Source organism: Rousettus aegyptiacus, unplaced genomic scaffold (assembly GCF_014176215.1).
Source record: "Rousettus aegyptiacus isolate mRouAeg1 unplaced genomic scaffold, mRouAeg1.p scaffold_m13_p_14, whole genome shotgun sequence".
NCBI lineage: Eukaryota > Metazoa > Chordata > Mammalia > Chiroptera > Pteropodidae > Rousettus > Rousettus aegyptiacus.
Window position 1 is genome coordinate 41035722 of NW_023416289.1, and position 19342 is coordinate 41055063.

At 49.3% G+C, this 19342-nt stretch overlaps 2 protein-coding genes across 3 annotated transcripts; one reads left to right on the forward strand and one right to left on the reverse strand.

Annotated features, from left to right (window-relative positions):
- Positions 1 to 6260: 6260 nt before the first annotated feature.
- Positions 6261 to 10534, forward strand: TMEM91 (transmembrane protein 91). 2 transcript variants are annotated; one of them, XM_016135683.2, is made up of 4 exons: positions 6261 to 6423; positions 7402 to 7640; positions 9471 to 9620; positions 10123 to 10534. In XM_016135683.2, the coding sequence occupies exons 2-4, from the start codon at positions 7431 to 7433 to the stop codon at positions 10279 to 10281; spliced, it is 519 nt and encodes a 172-aa protein (XP_015991169.1). In that variant the 5' UTR covers positions 6261 to 6423; positions 7402 to 7430; the 3' UTR covers positions 10282 to 10534. The 2 variants fall into 2 exon arrangements, with proteins under 2 accessions (XP_015991169.1, XP_015991168.2); XM_016135682.2 differs by lacking the exon at positions 10123 to 10534 and having other exon boundaries at positions 9471 to 10112.
- A 1473-nt stretch (positions 10535 to 12007) lies between these two features.
- EXOSC5 (exosome component 5) lies at positions 12008 to 19332 on the reverse strand. Its single transcript, XM_036232387.1, has 6 exons — positions 19121 to 19332; positions 16861 to 16974; positions 16190 to 16311; positions 14884 to 15024; positions 13623 to 13712; positions 12008 to 12489 (listed from the first exon to the last, which is right to left on the reverse strand). Exons 1-6 carry the CDS (start codon positions 19254 to 19256, stop codon positions 12397 to 12399), a joined length of 696 nt encoding a protein of 231 aa, XP_036088280.1. The 5' UTR covers positions 19257 to 19332; the 3' UTR covers positions 12008 to 12396.
- Between the last annotated feature and the right edge of the window lie 10 nt (positions 19333 to 19342).

The window sequence follows — 19342 nt, forward strand, 5'->3', positions numbered from 1 at the left end:
TAGTGAGGTTACAAATAGTAGAGTCACCAACTAAGTTATAGGGAGGGGGCAACATTTCAATTGGATAATATTTATATAAATAAAACAACTCAATGGGATAATATTTCTCCAATAGGTATACTTGAAAGTTACCATTTGTTATTTCTTTGTGCCAGACTCCAGAAACTGATCTTTATGCCTATGCAATCTCCTATATTCCTCACAGATGTCCTGCTGTATAGGTTATATTATCAGCTTTATTTAAGATGAAAAAATTGGGGCAAAATTATTTGCCTTAAGCCAGATCGATCATAATTCTGACTCTTTCCCTAAACTTTATGTTCTTAACCTCTCTATTATCCCGCCTCTCTTGGATACACAGCTCTCAGAATCAAAGGATTATGGAGGTCGTGCTGGGGTGTTGTCCTAGATGCTATCACTTCCCATATCCAACTGGTCATTAGATCCTGTCAATCAATGCTCCTTCTTAAATAGTTTTTCTTCAATTGATTTATTCTCCACCGGTTGGTACTAATGATTAAGAAAACACTTCCCAGGTCGACCGCCTGGGTTTAAGTTTTGGCTCTGCCACTTCTCTCTGACCCTTAGCTTCTCAGTGTCTCAGTTTCCTCATCTGTAATGTGAGAATATATGATGATACTCACCTCATTGGACTGTTATCAGAATTTAACGAATGTATGAAGCTGTTTTAAAATATGTCCACAAGAAAAAAAATTAGTAAATAAAATACGTCCACAGTTTCTTTGATACTCCTGTCACTAGGTGGAGCCTAATTCCTTCCCCCACTCAGTATAGGCTGCACTTCATAACTTCCTTCTAGCCAATGGAATGCGGCAGAAATGTTGCTGTGACCAGACCATGAAGAGCAGTGAGGCATCCTCCTCCATCTCTTGTAGTTCACTTTGAGAGAGGTCCTCCGTCATGATGTGACAATAGTAGAGCAGTTAATGGAGGGACCCAAATGGGGAAGAATCGAGGCCTCCTGCTAACAACCACCAGCACTGTGTGAGTGACCCATCTTGGAAACATATTTCAGCCTCAATCAGATCTTCAGAAGACCCTAGCAGCTTGCCAACAGGCTAACTTCATGAGACACCCTGAGCCAGAACCACCCAGTGAAGCCATCGCCAGATTTTTTACCTACAGAAACTATGTCAGTGATAAATATTTGTTGTTTTAAGCCACTAAGTTTGGGGAGATAATTTGTTATGCAGCACCAATAGATAATTAATACAGATACATAATGAATCTAGGATAGTGCTTGGCACATTGGAAGCACTATAATGTTTGCTATTATTGATGATTTTTATTGTTACTGAAATGGAATATTTTACATGTTTTTTTATTACAAAGCAGCACACTAAATATTTATGTACTTTTTGCCTTTTTAACTTTTTAAAAATTGTGTTAAAATACACATAAAATAAAATTTACATCTGAGCCATTTTTAAATGTACTGTTTAGTGGCATTAAGTACATGCACATGATTTTGCAACCAACTTCTAGGACTCTTTTTTATCTTGCAAAACTGAAGCTCTGTACTCATGAAACAATTCCCCATCCTCCCCTCCTCCAGCCCCTGGCAGCCACCATTCTACATTCTGTCTCTGAATTTGACTATTCTAGATACCTCATATAAGTAGAATCATTTAATATGTGCTCTTTTATGACTGGCTTATTTCATTTAGCATAATATCCTCGGGGGTCATCCATATTTGTAACGCATAGCAGAATTTCCTTCCTCTTTAAGGTTGAATAATACTCAATTGTATATTCACGCCCCATTTTGTTTACTCATTCATCTGTTGTTGATGGACACTGGGTTGCTGCCACCTTTGGGCTATTGTGAAGAATGCTGCTATGAACAGGGATGTACAAATATCTCTTCAAGACCCCGCTTTCAGTTATTTTAAGTATACACTCAGAAGTGGAATTGCTGGGTCATATGGTAATTCTATTTTTATGTTTTTGAGGAACTGCCATACTATTTTCCATAACAACTGTACATATTGTTTTACAGCTTGCTTTTTTCACTCGGTGATACATCTTGGAAATTTATCTATGTCAGTAATAAAGATACCACTCTTTTTCAAAAATTCCTGTTTTGAAGTATAACATGTGTACAGGAAAATGCACAAGTCAAAAATAAAGAGCTGGATTAAGTTTCATAAACTAAACTCGCCTGGTAACCAGCATTCAGCTCAAGAAAAGAACAAGGGCAGCTCCCTGAGTTGCCTGTCATGCCTCTTCCAAGATGCCCCCAAGCATAACCACTATCTGGACTTCTAAGAACATGCATTAATTTTGCCTGTTTTTGTACTTTATATAAAATCACACAGTATGTATTGTTTTGTGTCTGCTGCCTTTCGCTCAGAGTTTTGTTTGCAAAATTCAACCATGCTGTTGCTTGGAGCTGTAGAGCTTTCATTCTCATTGCTGTAGAGTTTCCTGTGTGTGAAGATGCTACAATTTATTTATCTATGTGTTGATGGGAATTTATCTTTCTTATGGACATACATTCACGTCAGGTTGGAGTGGAGTCGGTAGGTCATAGGATATGTTCAGCTATAGCAGACACTGCCCAGCAGTTTTCCTGGTCGTCAGACCAATGTGCAGTGCATGAAGTCCCCCCTCCCCCACATCCTCACCAACCCTTGGTGGTGGTGTTCTTTTTCATTTTAGCCATTCTGGTGGGTGTGTATTTGTATCAAATTTTGATTTTAATTTTCATTTCCCCAATGACTAGTTGACTACCTTTATTAATGTTCATTGTTCCCTTGGATGTCCTCTTTCACGAAATTTTTGTTCAAGTCTTTTGCCTGTATATATGTGTGTGTGTGTGTATATATATATATATACATAATATATACCATATTCATAACTCATTGTTTTCAACAGTCAAATTCTAAGAACAAGGGTGGAGTCTCCTATATAATCATAATGCCAATTTAACATTTTCTACAGTATAAATTTAACATTGGTACAGAATTATCATCTAATTTATAGTTTATATTCAAATTTTCCCCATTGTCCCAATAACATACTTTATCACCATCCACCCTCCATCCAAGATCACACTTGGTATTTAGTTGTCATGTTTCCTTACTCGCCTCGACCTAGAATAGGCCTGCCAGGTTTTTAATTTTTTTTTTTATTGTTTTGATTTTCATGAGCGACATTTTTTAAAAAATTAATGTATTTTTTTATGGTGACATTGGTTAACGAAATCCACTAAGCTGCATATTTTAACAGTAAGGCACATAAACATTTACACTGTGTGTTCACCTCCCATAGTTAGATTTCTTTCTATCACCACATATTTGACCCCCTTTCCCCCGTCTACCTCCCCCCTTCCCTATCCCCTCTGGTAACCACTATGGCAGTGACATTTTTGAGGAGCACGGGCCAGCAGCTTTATAGAGAGTCTCTCAGTTTGGCTTTGTCTCATGTTTTCTCATGATTAGATTCAGATGATGGATTTTTAGCAGCAAAACCACAGAAACGATGTTGTGTCCTTCTCAGTGCACATGATTTCAGTTTGTTACATGATTTCAGTTTGTTCCATTACCAGTGATGTTAACTTCTATCACTGGGTTAAGGTGATGTCTCCAGTATTCTCCATTATTACTATTGTTTTCCTTTGAAATCAAATAAGTAATCTGTGGGAAGATATTTTGAAACTAGATATTCTTTTCCTTATCAAACCTTCATCAATAGTTTAAATCTCTGTTGATGATCCTGGCTGGAATCCTGTGTTTAATATTCCAGGCCTCTTGTGATCCCCTGAAAGGTGTGGGGTTGGGAGACTGTGTGAGGGTGATGGGGGCCAGGGAGATCTGAATAGAAGTGAATGAATCTCTGGAGGAGATCCTAGGGGGACGAAGGGACCCACAGAACTCAGACATTAGTAAAAACCAAGGCAGGTGGGAATTTGTGCCCCCAACCCACTAACATGTACCGAAGGCCTACTTTGTGCCAGGTGCTACTCTAGGCCCTGAGGCATAGTAAGGAACAAAACAGATCAAATCTGGGGCCCTCTGGAGTTGACACTGACGTGGGAGGATTCAAACTACAAACACCAGAGACAGGTACAGCAGCCCCCACTGATCCCCGGTTTGACTTTCTGCTGTTTCAATCACTTGAGGTCAACCATGGTCTGAAAATATTACATCAAAAATTCCAGAAATAAGCAATTTATAGGTTTTCAATTGCACACTGTTCTGAATAGCATGGTGAAAGCTCACGCAGACCTGCTCCACCCAGTCCAGACTGTCCCTTTGTCTAGCGTATCAATGCTGTATGCACTCCCTGACCATTAGTCACTCAGTAGCCCTCTCGGTTATCAGATTAGTCTGCTGTGGTATCAAAGTGCTTGCATTCAAGTCATCCTTATCTTCAGAAGGTCAATAGTAGCCTACTATTACGTCACAATGCCTAAGTCATTCACTGCACTTCATCTGATAACAGGTATTTTATCATCTCACATCATCACAAGGAGGGTGAGTACAGTGCAATATTTCAGGAGAGATCACATTGACATAATTTTAATTACGGTATATTGTTATAATTGTTCTATTTTATTATTGTTGTTGTTAATCTCTTCCTGTGCCTAATTTATCAATTAAACTTATCATAGGTGTGTAGAGAGGAAAACACAGTAAATACAGGGTTTGGTACTATCCAGGGTGTCAGGCATACACTGGGTGCTGGAACATATTCCCTGTGGATAAGGGAGAAGAGTGTGATGTGTTTCATAGTGACAAGCAATTCAAAAAACCAGCCAGAGCAAAGTTCAGGAGATTGAGTACCAGGGTATCTCTGTTGGAGAAACAATCCTGCTCCCTCTTTCCTTTCGTCTACCCTCCCATGTGTGTCGCATGTCATCTGCCAGGAACTCTGGCTGATTCAAGTGCACTTGCAGACGCCATCTGCTCTCCCTAGGAGTGGGTCCTGTGCCAGCTCCAGTGTCTGGACTCTTGGCACACAGCCTGGAGCAAGGGAACCCTGGCTGGCCCCACATCAGGCAGGGGAATCCTTCAGTTTGGCTGACTGGGACTCGTGAGATGCAGGGCTTCTGGGAAGGGAAAGCCAGTGCAAGCTGGGTGGGCTCCCTGAAGGAGGTGGAGGCCAGCAGGGTGAGGAGAGTCCCCTAATCAGACTGATGGAGATGGATATAAATAATAGAAGTTATAAACATCATCGATCATGTTCAGAACCTACTTTGCCAAGCTTTGAGTAAATGTTGGGACATTTTTATCTGACCTAATCTAAGTGATTTACGGACATTTTCACATCTAAGAGGCAGAAAATATTTACTCTGTTTTACAGATGAAGAAATTTAAGAAATTTAACATTTAACATTCAGAGAGGTAACAACACTATCCAGAGGTCACATAGCAAGTGCCTTGAAGAGCCTGAGAAGGAACTCAGGCCGGTGTGAGTCCAAACACTGACTCAATCACTACCTGCACCACCCGATAACCAGCACGTCACCCCACCCCAGTCCACTCCCAGTCACCCCACCCCAGTCCACTCCCACCTCAGCCTCCTTTCTTTGGAAGTCCTCCACCTCATCTTCTGCCTCTGCTTCCTCCCCTCCTCGGGGCCTACAAGGAATACAGACAGCCCTGGGTTACTCTCCCCCGGGCCAAGTTCCAATAACCTTGGCCAGCTGAGCACACATCTCTGAGCCTCGGTTTCTTGACCTGCAAAGTAGTGATAAAAATAGAGCTATGGAGAAGAATCAATGACGATGCGGGTAAAGCACTCACCCGGGGCTAGGTGTGGTCTGCACTCTGAACTGGTGGCCCTGTGGGCTCTCTCAGGCGAGTACCTAACCTCTTGGCGCCTGTTCCCTCCTCTGTACAACCTGACAATAAGTGAGAACACCTCTTAGGTCGTTCTGAGGACATGTCCACTTGTATATAGGTAAAGCACTGAGAACCGCGCACACAATTGGCAGTAGTTGCTATTATTACTGGGCGGAAGGCGGTGGGGGTGGGTGGAGGCCGTGCCAAGCCAGGAAGGGCCCTGGAGGATGGGGGACGCCCCCTCCTGTGCTCCGTAGGGCTTGGGCTTGGGCTGGGGGTGGGGGGTGGTCAGGGCCCGCTGTCCTCGGAGACTCGGGTCTGTTCCCTCACACCCGGGGTGGTAGAGGCCCAGCGTCCCGCTCTGATGTCGGCCTTCAAGGCCCCATCCCCTGCCGCTGCGGGGGGCGGAGCCCGGAGGCGGCTCCGCTGCCCCTATCCCCGCCCCCACGCGCTGCGGCCTGGGCGCTGAGAGGGGAGCCAGGCGGAGAGTGCAGGCGCAGCGCCCTCAGGCCCCGGCCCCTGGGATCGTGAAGCGCACTGAGGTCCCCACCCGGGGATGGCAGAGTCGGGGCGAGTGTCGATAGAGGGGCCGAGGAGTTCCCGGCATTGGGTGGTGAGCGAGGGGCGCAGGCCTGGGGCACGCTCCTCCCCCAGGTCCTGGCGTTGGGGATGGGGAGGCGAACCTGTGGCCTGGAAGTCGGCTCCAGCCAGGTTTGGAGTGAGGGCGGGAAGCTTGGGGGCCCCCAGGGTGATCGTTGGGCGAGGAGAATATTCTCTGTAGTTGAACGTGTATGACTGTGTGGTGAGTTGGGGGTGTTATGGGGGACGTGTGCCAAGGAGGTTTCTGGTAAGACAGGAGGTGTCTGCGGAACTGGTGGTCATGGGTGTGATTGGAGTAGGGGGCGGTGCATGGACCCGGTGTTTGGGGTAGGTGTGCAAGGGAAGTGATGGGAATAGGGGAGAATGCCCAAGGGCGCATGTGTGAGAAGCCTGTGTGTGTGCATGTGGAGGGATCAGATACTGAGGGATTAGGAGTGTGCAAAGAGTCACGGGATGCATGTGTAAGAAGGGATGTTTTCTGTGAGCTGATATTGTCTGGGGCAAGTATACAAGGAATCTTTTGGGGGATGAATGCATGTAGGTGGAGGTGGGGTTGGGTTTGGATGGGTATGTGAGTGAGGACTTGGGTATTCAGAGTATGCAGGCTTGGGGGACACTAGGGGTGTATACTAGAGTGAAGTGTGAAGTGGCATTCAGGGGGGGAATGCGGGGGAAAAGGGTCATGTGTGAACCCAAGAAGGGTGTGTAGTTCATGGGGCAAGTGTGTAAACATGGTTTGGAATAAATATGTAACAGGTACGTGGGGTTTTTCTGAGCAGAGAGAAGCCCAGAATTGAACGTCCAGACCCTGAGTTCTCTTCGCAACTTGGCCCAGCCTCTTTCACTCTCTGGGCCTCAGTTTTACTATCTGTAAAATAGGTCTGAGCATTGTCGAACTAACTAGTTTCTGCCTGGAGTCTCTCCAGAGCTGGGAGTAGGGAGGGTGAAGGTGAGACTTTTACAACTTGTCTTTTTCTTTCCCTTATTCTAGGAAAGCCCTCCAGGAGCCTCTCCCCAGCCATGGACAAGCCCAGTCTTCCAGAACTCCAACAGCCCCTGATGGCAGGTGTAGGCTGTGAGTCCCCAGTCTGGAAGCCTGGCGAGCCAGAGCTGGGGTCCCCCTTTGGAGAGACAGCCTTTGCAGAGTCCCTGACAGGTTGGCAGTTCCTGCCACCACCTCTTTCCTCTGTGAGCGCTTGCCTGGGGGAGCCAGGGCCTGCTGACTTTGAGGTAGGTAGGAGTAGCAGGCCTTAGTGGCAGCCAGGGGACAGAGCTGGAGGTGATTTCAGCTGTGGCCAGCGTCTGACAGCTGGTGGCTGGGGTACCTGTCTTTAGCCTAGAGTCTCACTTCTCAGAAGCATGTGGGCTTCCTAGGTTTCCAGTTGTGGTTTACCTGTTCTCCCTCTCCCCTGGTTTCTTTAGCTGTTTCTTTCCATATTTGCCTCTCATTTGTTTCCTCGCCTTGGGCTCTGTCTTCCCTTGATTTCTGATTTCTCTGCTCTCTTATCTATTTATCTTCAGAGCAGACACACCTCTAGGTGTTTGGGGCAGGTGTGCGAGTTGTCCGTCAGGCTTGGTCTCTTTTTTAAAATTAATGTCACTTTTATGATTTCGTATTCCTTGTATATATTGTCAAGCTTGTCTTTTATTTCTCAAACACGGTTTCCTGGTTACTATTGCTGTATAAGAAGTCACTGTAAAACTTAGTAGCTTAAAACAACAACAATAATCATCACTCATGGTTCCTGAGGGTCAGGAATTTGGAAAGGCTTCGGTTGGGTGGTTCTGCCCTAGGGATATTTCCTAAGGTTGCAGTCAGCCAGTGGCTGAGATTTGCAGCAGTCAGGGGCTGGAACAGCTGAGGGCTGGCTGGGCACCTCTCTCTTCATGTAGTCTTGGGGTTTCTACCTGGGTCTCCCCATGTAGGCTGGTTTGGGCCTCCTTCCAGCACGGCAGCCTCAGGGCAGTCAGACTCCTTCTGCCTCCCGCCTCCCGCATGAGTGTCTCAGCAAAGCAGGAACTGCCTCACTTTTTCTGACTTACAAAGTGGTATTGCATTACTTCCACCACATTCCATGGATTATGAGTGAGCCACATCCTGGCCAGATTTGAGAAAGGGGACACAGACCTCACTCTTGATGGGAAGAGTATCAAGCACACCGTAAGAAGAGCACATGGGATGGGAGAGATGGTCGTGGTCATTTTTAGAAAACACACTCTGCCACATTGTGGCAGGAGGCATCACTCTGACATTGTGTCTGATAATTCCATTGTTTGAAGAGGTTGAGGGCCTTATTATTTCTGCTTATTCTTATTCATGGTTTCTTATGTGCCTGATTATCTTTGACTGTGGGCTGGTCATGGTATTTGAAAAATTATTTTTAAGAAAAGTTATTTTGAGGCCTAAAATGAAGGTAACCTCCCTCAAAGAGGATTTGGTTTGCTTTGGTCAGCTGCCTGGGGGCACTACCAGTTAAAGATCATTTTTAATCTAGTTCAAGGTTTAATTAAAAGCTCAGTTTTTCTGGGATTGGCAAATGTCTGCAGGGCAAAAAAGGCCTCTGATTTGACCTCTTTGGTAATTTTGATTTTCATTTCAGTTTTAGCATAACAGTAAAGTCTTGTGAGTGATCTGATGCAAGAATTTAAAAAAAAAAAATTGTGAAATCTACAACCTATAGTTTCAGCAGGCAGGTCTGAACCATCACCCCCAATCTCTCGTTTTGCGGGTTCTATCTGCACTGGTGTCTGACTCCATTTAAGGGGCATTTAAATCAGAGATTATAAGCAATTGCCGTATCCAGAACTGGACATGTGAACTCCTAGAAATTGAACTCAGAGCTCTGGTTGTGGGTAGGGCTCTTCCCTGGAGATTGGATCCTCAGCTTCCCCTCAGAGGGATTCAGGATGTAGAAAAGTCAGGAGGTTGTCACCTAGAACATTTTTGTCTTGGTGTTTCTAGGGACGCCCTGGCATTGGTCTTTGGGGGCTACAGAGGGCATAGCATTGGGGCAGGGAAGGCGGGTGGAGATACCCACCCAGGCCCTCTCCTGCTTGTAGGACGCGTCATCCAGTGACAGTGACTCGGACTGGGATGGGGGCAGCCTTCTCTCCCCGCTCCTACCCCATGACCACCTCAGCTTGGCCGTCTTCTCCATGCTGTGCTGTTTCTGGCCTGTGGGCATTGCCGCCTTCTGCCTGGCCCAGAAGGTCAGTCTGTGTGTAGGACTGGGAGGGGACTGGATAGAAAAGAGAAAAATGCATTCAAAACACACGCACACACAAGGAGCTATGCCTGGGGAGGAAAAAGAGGAGAAGATTTGCATGGAAACATTCTGGGGTAAAATGAGGTTTTATCTCATTTTTTACCTCATTCACAGAGGGCTGCTGAGTTATGAACCTCATTTCAAATCCTAGGTCTGCCACTCTCTGTGGGCAAACCACTTTAACTTCCCTGTGCCTCGTGTCTGTCATCAGTAAAATGGAAATAGTTCCTGCCTCAGGGTCACTGTGTTTAGAATGCTGGCCCACACTAATACATGTATATTTTTATTAGCCACCTAGTATCCCCCATGCCCAACCGTGCATGACCCACAGTGGTGCTCCGAGTTTTTGGAATATATGAATGAATGCATGAGTGTGTCCTGTGGGGAAGGGGCTGGGGCTGTGGGGAGAGGGGTGCCTGAGTCACCACTGCCCAACACCTCCACAGACCAACGCGGCCTGGGCCAAGGGGGACGTCAAGGGAGCAGGGGCCGCCTCCCGCCGTGCCTTCCTGCTGGGGGTCCTGGCCATCGGGCTGGGCGTGTGCACATACACAGCTGCCCTGGTGACCCTGGCTGCCTACCTCGCCTCCCGAGACCCGCCCTAACCGCTTGTGGGGCCCCCGCCGTGAAGCAGAGGCTGGCCACCCACGTCCTCGGGCAGAGTGGAGAACCCAGTGGATGTGGTGGTGGTGGCATCCCTTCCTGGCCACTGCGATGTGAGATTAAATACCAGACACTCACGCAGCCAAACCTGTGTCGTCTGTGTGTGGGGGGAGGTGGGGCTGGGGGCGCCTGGCAGGCTGACCCCAGGGTGCTACCATGCACCTCAGAGCCAGAGAAGGGGAAAGCTGAGGGGCTGAAGGTTTGCCAGTTACAGAATGTTCTTTTCACAGCCGAGGTGGTCAGTGGAGAATTAGAGCTGGGCGCCAGGTCCTTACTCCTTCACGTTGGCTGTGTGACCTCAGCCCGAGACTTCTCGTTGAGCCTCACTTTTTCTCCTCTGCAAAATGGGTCTAAGTTTTTCCCTATCTGGGAGCTGTGGTGAGGACTAAACAGGCCGTACACATAAACGGTGGTCTCCCTCTTTCGACAGCAAGTGGCAGAAACTCAACTCGGACTGAACTGCCTTATGCAAGAAAAGGGAAGAAAGTTGAGACAGAACAGGATTCAGGGTCGCAAATGATACGGTTTGGTCTTTCCATCTCTTGGCCCTCCTTCCCTTCTGGCTTCATCTATGCAGGCTTCCCCTTCGGGGGCCCTGGCAGCTCAGGTGCCCCTGTTGAATCAAATGGCCTGAGACTGGGAGGGATGGAGCCTCATGGTAACATCGAACTGCTGGCACCCAGCAGGCACAGTGGACGACGTCTGCCATGAGCGCTTGGCACAGGCACGCAGGTGTGTTCACTCAGAGGGGTCCACTATGACCAAGTGATGGAGTGACAGGCTGCTGTTTTCTCACTCCATATACTGCCATTCTAGTGGACCTTGCCAGGACACTTCCCCATTTGACATTCCCCTGAGTGTCTCCCGGAGCATAATTTATGTATATACACATTTTCTTCTTGGTTTCTGGGGAAGAAAACGACACTGGTCTAAAGTGGCAGTTGTGGGGACTGTGTGAACATGTGAAGCACGCAACAAATGGCCCATAGCAAACCCGCAAACATCAGTGTCTGTCAAGATATGGAGACCACGTGGCCCAGCTGTGGGACACATTCCCTGTGGGATACGCACATTCTTGGCTCCTGCCCACTAAATAAAAGGGTGGGGGAACAGTCAAATGGTGACTAAAAATGCCCTCCGCCCAAATTTCCAGATGCCCAAGGGTGGCACCACCAGCCCTGACATGCACCAGGCCTTGGGCACCCCACTTACAGACGAGGAACCGCAGTCTGGTCTGGCAGCCTTCCCCTGGATTGGACAGTGAGGACCTGGGACCAGGCTGAGTGGGACTCCTGCTCCATTGCTGGACAACGAACTAGCTTCTGAGCTTGTTTCCGGGGACTATAATAACAGCCCCACCACATGGGGCTGTTGGGGTCAGAGCCAGATTCACCTCCGAGCCTGCAAGGCCCATTCTGTCCCGACCACCTCTTCCCTCTCCTGCCCCCACTGATTCTGCTTCAGCCACGGTGGCCGCCCTGCTGGGTCTTGACCCTCCACAGGGACATATTCCCCACGTGTCCATGAGTTCGCTCCCTGGCCTCCTCCTGGCTTCTCTCAGATGTCCCCCTTTCCATGAGGGGATCCCTATTAAATGTGCCCTCCCCAAATGAACTCGCCCAAATCCCACTTCCCTGCTTTATGTTAATTTCACAGCATTTACCACCATCTGACAAACATCAGTTTTATTTGTCCATCACCCCACTGCTCCTTGAACCTGGGACCTGGGTTTCTCGTTCACTGCTGGGCCTTCTGCACCTAGCAGGGTCTGCACACAGTGGGCGCTCGACAAGTATTCATTAGACTAAATGGGTTAATTCAATGTGCGATCCTACTGGTGTTTTCCTGGGGGGGGGGGGGGGCGGGCGGAATCTGTGACCCAGGGGCTGACCCAGGGGCTGTAGCCTAGTGATCTTGGGTCCTCAGGTCAGGGGCCCCTGGGCCCCTGAAGCTACAAGCCCACAAGCGCCCTGGGAAACACAAGGAGAGGCAAGGCTGGGCGCGAAGCCTTAGGTGGTAGAAGGTGGCAGAGGGAGGGCACCCTGCCCCAGCTTGCCTCAGCTCTTGGAGTAGCGCCTCTGCAGCGATTCCCGGTAGAAACGGAAGACGTGTTGGGAGGCGGCCTGGGCTGCAGCCAGGCACTGCTGGAGCTGGTGGGGAGAGACGGGTCAGTCCTGTGGCGCTGGGGGCAGGGGCATCCACCCCTGCACCTACACACCGCCTGGCTGATTCCCAGGGCCCTCAAACCTACCACCTCCCTCTTCACTTGGGCAACCCACCCCCCCAGGTGAGGGAGGTGGGGGAGGGGATTATTCCAAGTGCATTTCCTTCTTTCCCACTTCACGGGGCTCAGTTGGTAGAGGGGAAGAGGACACTGAAGAAGCGTGGGCTTCAGGGGTCAGCTTCCGGCAGCTCCAGGCCTCACACCAACGGGGTCAGGCAGCCTGGCAGACCTGACCTTGCATAGCTCCACAACCATAAGAGCTCACGGAGCTGGAGGGATCCTGGAATTTGAGAGCCAGGCCCTGTGACTCCAAATAACCCTAACCCATTTCCTGTGTGCCCCACGAATACTTGTTGGCGGCACCTGCAGCTGCAGCGTTTACTCCGGGATAACTTGGATTACAGACCTAACCTCCTCCCCAAAGTTTGCCACAAAATAGCTTGCTTTTATTATTTTCCTACCGCTCTAGTATCTCCACAGTCTTTGGAAAAAGAATGACATCATTCTATTTATAGCATTGTTTTTAGTAGTGGTATTTCCATTTACAAAATTTAGTAATTCTCAATCGCTAAAAAGGTTGAATCCTAGAAAACACATGATGCTTAACAAACGCCAGCAGTGAGCTGCACTTTCTTTTTCTAAACAGGAAATGGGTTAAAAGCCATGGAACCTGAGACCCCAAATCTTTACTTCACAGGAAGTCCGGGTAGGAAATGCCCTTGGAGACCATTTGGCTCAAGCTTCCAAACTGTTCTTCAGACTTGAAATTCAGGGGGCGGGGGGGGGGGGGGAACTGCTCTAAGTTGGAAGCTGGGGGGCCTAGGTGCCTCCACCATTTCAACCTGAGGGCCTCTTCTCTTTTCCTGTCACATAAATGGGGCTGCCCTTTTTTAAATTCCCACAAAGATTTCTGTGGCTATGAAGTTTGAAAATTTCTATTTGCAGAAGAGGTGCAAGGATGGGGCTCCTCTTGAACCTAAGTGTGGAGCAGTTGGGACAAGATCTCATGTCATGGGGGAGGGAAGGATCTGGGGTTCACCCGCATCTGCACGCTGGTACCTCTGAATCAGAGTAGAGCCCCTTGGTGGTAGACATTAGCAGCTTCTGGTCCACACCGTCGAGTGCAAAGGTCAGGACTGCCCGGGCCTCCTAGGGACAATGGGTGGAAGGTAGGGGACCTGGACTCCTCCCTCAAGACACAATCTCAGCTGATCCCAAAGAGGGAACTCGGCTTTCTGGCACACAGAAACTCCCCTGTTAAGTGTAGTTGTTTTGTCCGCGACCCTGCCTTCCCAGCTTTCCTGGCTAATGTGAACTTTCCTCTCTTTCCTCTTGTAGAACTGCTTCTCACACCTGATTTCACCCACATGGTTGTGATGGGCACAGTACCCCTGCCCTGTAGGGGTAGCCACAGCGCAGGTGTCATTTACCTGGTGCCTCCTAGCCCCCCTCTGTGCTCTGTCCTGCTGGGGCCGGAAGCTGGCAAACTATTTCCCAGACTCCCCTACAAGTTAGGTTCCACCAGTAATCTGGTAGGAGACCAGAAGGCAGGAGACCAGCACGCTGGTCCTCCCTCTGACAGGAGCAGGTGCTGTGGTGGCAGCTGCCACAGAAGCCACAGAGGTGTGGTGGGTTCTGGACTCTAGCAGCCAGGGCAAAGCCACGATGTCTGGGCATCCAGAACTGACTTCAGCGACGACTCTGATGGCACAGAGGAGCCGGCCAGATGCTTCTGATCTCTGAGAGTCCCCCTTCTTCCTTCTGGTTCCCTCAGATCTTCTAACACTGTTATAACCAGTTCCCTGCATTAAATTCTCCCTGTCAGAAATCCCCCAAGTGGTTTTATGCTTTCCTAACTGGATGTGACCTGGCAAAAAACTCAAAGAGTAATTAAGGCCCTAGGACACTGTGAACTTGAGACAATGAGGGATGCTTTCTCCTTTGCTTTTGAGCCTCTTATGATAGGAAGCACGGAGCTTAAGGGACCAGTCGCAGCCTCAGGAGAGATGCTGGCCAGAAAGAATAGAGCCGATATGCAGAAGGGAGCAGGGACTGAGAAATGAAGCGATGATGTTTGAGGCTCTGGCTCTAGCTAGACATCCGTTTCTTTCTGAGTTTGGTACCAAAGGTCACCAAATTCCCCTTCTGCTCAGGAGGTCCAAGTTGGGTTTCTAGCACTTGCCCTGACGAACAAAGCGGAGCTTGCTGCTTGGGACTGAGGTGATATGAGCTAACAACTAGCATGGAGAAGCGGGTCCTAGGGAACGAAGACAGACAGTGTCTGCCCATGGCCTTGCACCACCCTGTTCTTCACACCTACCTTTTCTTGCTTGGCTGTGGGGTCCAGCACGAGGGTCCCGTCAGAGTCCAGGGCACAGGTGACCCCACAGAAGAGGGCCCGCATGGGCACACCTGCGTCCACCAATGCCATGCAGGCAGCGTTCAGGCAACAGGCCAGGAGCTGGATGCCGCAGGGAGTGGTTAAGAAGCGTTTCCACTGCAGGGCTGGCTGGCAGTGTCCACGCCGCCACTCTACGGTGCTCGTGGCAGCATCACTAACTGATCACAGGAAGGCAGTATGGCAGAGTAGTACTCAGTGCTTCTGGGATCAAGTAAACTTGGCTTCCAGAACTGACTTTGACACCTCTCAGCTGTGACCTCGAACAAGTGACTTACCCTCTCTGAGCCTCAATTAGGGTCCATGATATTCAACAGGTATGTCCTGGCACGTGCTAAGCACCTTCGGGGAACCAAGGGCAGAGCCAGGCCTAGAACCCAGGAATCTGGCAGGCAGTTGCTACACTGATAGACTGGCAAGGAGATGGAGGGAGGGGTCATTAACAGTGCCCCGGGGAAGCCCACAGTCCAGGGGACGGGAGGGGTGAGCCTGTGGCCTGGTGGAGGGCAAGCACAGGGCTGAGTCACACGGCTGGCCGGACCTCAGTTTCCTTAAGTAGTGTTTGCTCCCTAGGTTGAGCACAGCTTAGAACCCCCTCTGCCACTGAACCTCTATTACTGCCCCTGAGCTTTGCTTTCCCTCTCTGTGAAAAAGGGTTACCACAGCTCTTCCCTCCTCCTGTCTACTAAGTGCCCGCAACAGTGAGGCCTCTAGAAATGTCTGTTTCTGGTGCTCAGCCTCAACCTCTGGCCTGAAGCACAGGGAGCTCTCAAGGCTGAGCTGATGACCCAAGTGCTCTGCTTGCTCAGCGTTTTCGCAGCGTTGAGCCTCAAGTCTAAGCTCAGGGTCGGAGTGGAGGTCAGGGGCACAGATTTTGAAACCAGACAAGCCTGGGCGTGAGTTCTGTCTCTGCTGCCTTGAGCTGTGTGATCTTGGACGAGTGACTTCCCCTCTCTGGGGCTCAGTTTCTATACCTGAAACATGGGAACTTAAGATTACTAGATATGTGAGTTGACCCTGCTGTGTGGAATAAATGAGTTAACTCTAACACAGTGCTTGATACATGGTAAGCACTCAAACTATTTGCTATTCTTTTTCAACTAGTTGGTGCCTTTCAAACATTTGGAGGTCTTCTGACTAGTGGCAAGTGCATACATGGCCATCAGCAAGGGAGGCAGAGAGATTCTGGAGGACTTCCTGGAGGAGGCAGCTTGTGGGGAAAGGATACAGAGCCAGCATCACTGATGACCTGCAGCACGATGGTGATGGAGGTACGGGGGTGCAGCGCTCCCAGCACCACTGCTTCACATGTGTTCCTAATCAGCCGCTCCCGGCTCTTCTCCGCTACCCCTGGGGAAAGCAGGGTGGGGCAGGGTTAGGGTCTTCCCCTCTTCCATATGCCCCACCTAAGCCTCTGGAAAGGGCCTGCAGCCTCAGCCCAGGTTGGTGCAGGACTCTGCATGGGTAATGCAGTATTCCCAGTGGGAAGGAGGCAGGGTCTGGCTGCCACCCCCCTCCCCCTCATACCCCCTCCCCGCCGCCACCTCCAGCATCCAGCAAGGGAGCCCCCTGGGGTAGGAAAACCCCAGAGTTCCCACGTCCCGTGCTGCTGCCCAGGCCCATCTCAGTGGGCCTAGCCTCCAAGAATGAGGCAGAGGGTATAAAGGATGGAAAGAAGAGGGAGAAGGGAGGACAGACATAGAGGCAAAAGGAGATTGGAGGCAAAGAGAAATGTCACAGAAACACAGGCACAGAGACTCAGAGGCAGAGTTGGAGAAAAGAGAGCAATAACTAAGGGGAAATGAGAGGGGACAGTGGAGACTGGACAGCAGTGAGGGAGGAGCTGGGTGAGAGGTCCCAAGGGACTGAACATCTAGAGACCCGGCTGGGCCTAGATACCCGGCAGCCCGATCTTTGGCCTCAGGATCACTTCCAGCGTGGCCTTGTTGAAGATCTCTTTGCTGACCTTCACCTCTGCTGGCCCGTACACGCCCGCCAGGATGGAGGTATCCCCTGGGGAGAGAGTATGGTGGCCTCACCCACATCTGCCCTGCCTCTGGGGCCCAGAGGAGCTGTCTGTGGTCCACCTGGGCACAGAGACCCTCTCCTCTCACCTTCTTGGCAACATAGCTCCAACAATTCCCTGGAGTGCTTCTCTCCTCTCTGGACCCACGTCCATCTTCAACTCCTGCCCCATTTATCTGACCTTCTGACAGCTAAGCTCCCGAAGGGGTGTTCCCACTCGCTACTTCCTTTTCTTCTTCTCCTTGACCCCACCACTCCACTGGAGTGGCTCCTGACAGTGTCGCCGATAACGTACGTCCAAATTATCAACCCCCAGGGCCTTTCCATCCTCATGTGATGCCACCTCTCGGTAGGGCTGACACAGCTGCTCAGGCCTTATATCTCAAACACATTCTCTGGGCTCCAGGTCACGGCCCTCTTGGTTTTTCTCCTGCCTTACTGGCTGCTCCTTCTCATCCATCGTCTTTTGCTAAAACTCCTCACGAGTGAGAAGATCCTGGGCTTAGTCCTGGGACTTCTCTTTCCCACCTACACTCCAATTTTCTTGGTGATTTCATTTAAACAAGAGCTCAAAATACCATCTATAGCCAGAGGATTTCAAATTATATGTCCAGATTGAGTCTCTCTTCTGAATTCCAACTGCCAAGTCCAGGTTGCCACTGTGATATCTACTAGGCATCACGAACTTCATTTTCCAAACTGATCTCATCTTTCCTTAGCACAGCTGATCTGGGCAAAAACCTTAGCAATATCCCTCTCATACCCCAAAACCAAACCACCTGCGAGTTTTGTTGGCTCTACCATCAAAATACATTCAGGATTTCACCATCTCCATTGCTTCCACTCTGGTCTGAGTCCCCGTCATCTCCCTTTCTCCCACACCCTCTACATGCAACATTGAAGCCAGAGAGATTCTATTAAAATGTATTCAGATCATGTCATTTTTTTGAGCAAAACTTCCAGTGGCTCCCATCTTATTCACTAGGCCTTAGGTCTCCTGACTTCCTCAAAAATTCCCCGGGAAGTTTTCCCTCAGAGCTTTTGCACCTGCTGTTCCTCATGCTCTCCTGATATTTTGGGGGTTTGCTCCTTTACCTTTAGGTCTTTATTCAAATGTTACCATCTCATTGAGGCTTTTCCTGATCATCCTATTTAACACTTCAACCCTCTCTGGCATACCCTATTTAGAAGACAGTTACGGTGTATGGTGGCAGAGTGCCCACCTCCCTCGATACTGACCCTCCCCTTCCCTACTATATTTTTCTCCACAGCATTTTACTTGGTTATCTTATTTATTGTCTTCTTGACTAGAGTGTAAAATCCATTAGATCACAGATTTTTAAAAAAAAATGTATTGATGTATTCTCAGTGCCTAGAACAGTACTTAGCACAAACACATGTGTTCAATGAGTAGAAGGTTTGTAACTGGGTAAAAGGTAGTGAGTGCCCTAGTGAGGGGACTGAAGCATCTATGGGGGTGACCCTTAGGCCTATCTCTAGAGGAATACTGACTTGGGTCAGGGGGGTTGAAAAGGTATTTAGCTAGAGAAAAGAGATATTTATCCAATAGGTAAGACCTACCCCAATCTTAGGGATATTTGCTCATATGGAGATGCATATCTCAGTCAAAGGGATATTTACCCAATTGGTGGGGTGGGGATGGAGGAAATCTTTCTCATCCCACGGTGGGGACATCACCCTCAATCTGAAAACTATTTACTTGGGTGAAAGATCTGCCATGGCAAGGAGTAACTAAGCTAGTAATGGAGAGCTGCCCGTCTGCCGGGCATTTATGCAAATAGGCAGGTTTGCCTCAGCTTGGGATGGGTGGACCCAGGGTGTGTTTGATTGAGACAGAAGCGGAATCTAATCAAGGAGGGCATCTACTCCAGTTAAGGTTTTACCATGGTGGAGATATCTTCTCCCTTCTAGTCGGTAGGGAGAGATATATGTATTCTAGCGTATCTAGTGGTATCCACCTGGGCAAGTTGTGTACCAGTTCAGGAGTGACAATTTACCTGTTAGTATCGGACCAGTTGGGCGCTCTTTGCATGGTACACCGTACCCGCCTCCTAAAACAGATACGACCGGGGTGAACGTGGCCCTGGCAGTATTACCTGGGTTAATCTCTCACCTTGCAGGAAAGAGGCAGAGCCATCCGGCCGGGACAGCAGGTTTTGTTCGCAGGCAAAGTGCCGGAGGCTGCAGACGGGGCCGCGAGGGCCAGACTCTGTTCCAACCTCAGTGCGGATCTTGGCGTCAGCCTGCATTGCCTTCTCAATCGGCCCACACCTCGCGTGCAGTCGCTTCCGCACAGAAGCGTGCGCTTGCGTGCAAGCTGCGTACCCAGTGCGCA

Coding starts and splice junctions, on each gene's coding strand:
- TMEM91 (XM_016135682.2), top strand. CDS start 7,431: ATGGACAAGCCCAGTCTTCCAGAACTCCAACAGCCCCTGATGGCAGGT. Junction 7,641..9,470: donor CAGGGCCTGCTGACTTTGAG/GTAGGTAGGAGT, acceptor TCCTGCTTGTAG/GACGCGTCATCCAGTGACAG.
- EXOSC5 (XM_036232387.1), bottom strand. CDS start 19,256: ATGCAGGCTGACGCCAAGATCCGCACTGAGGTTGGAACAGAGTCTGGC. Junction 16,975..19,120: donor CTCTGCCTCTTTCCTGCAAG/GTGAGAGATTAA, acceptor CTCTCTCCCCAG/GGGATACCTCCATCCTGGCG. Junction 12,490..13,622: donor GGCTCTACTCTGATTCAGAG/GTACCAGCGTGC, acceptor TCTCCCCACCAG/CTCCAGCAGTGCCTGGCTGC.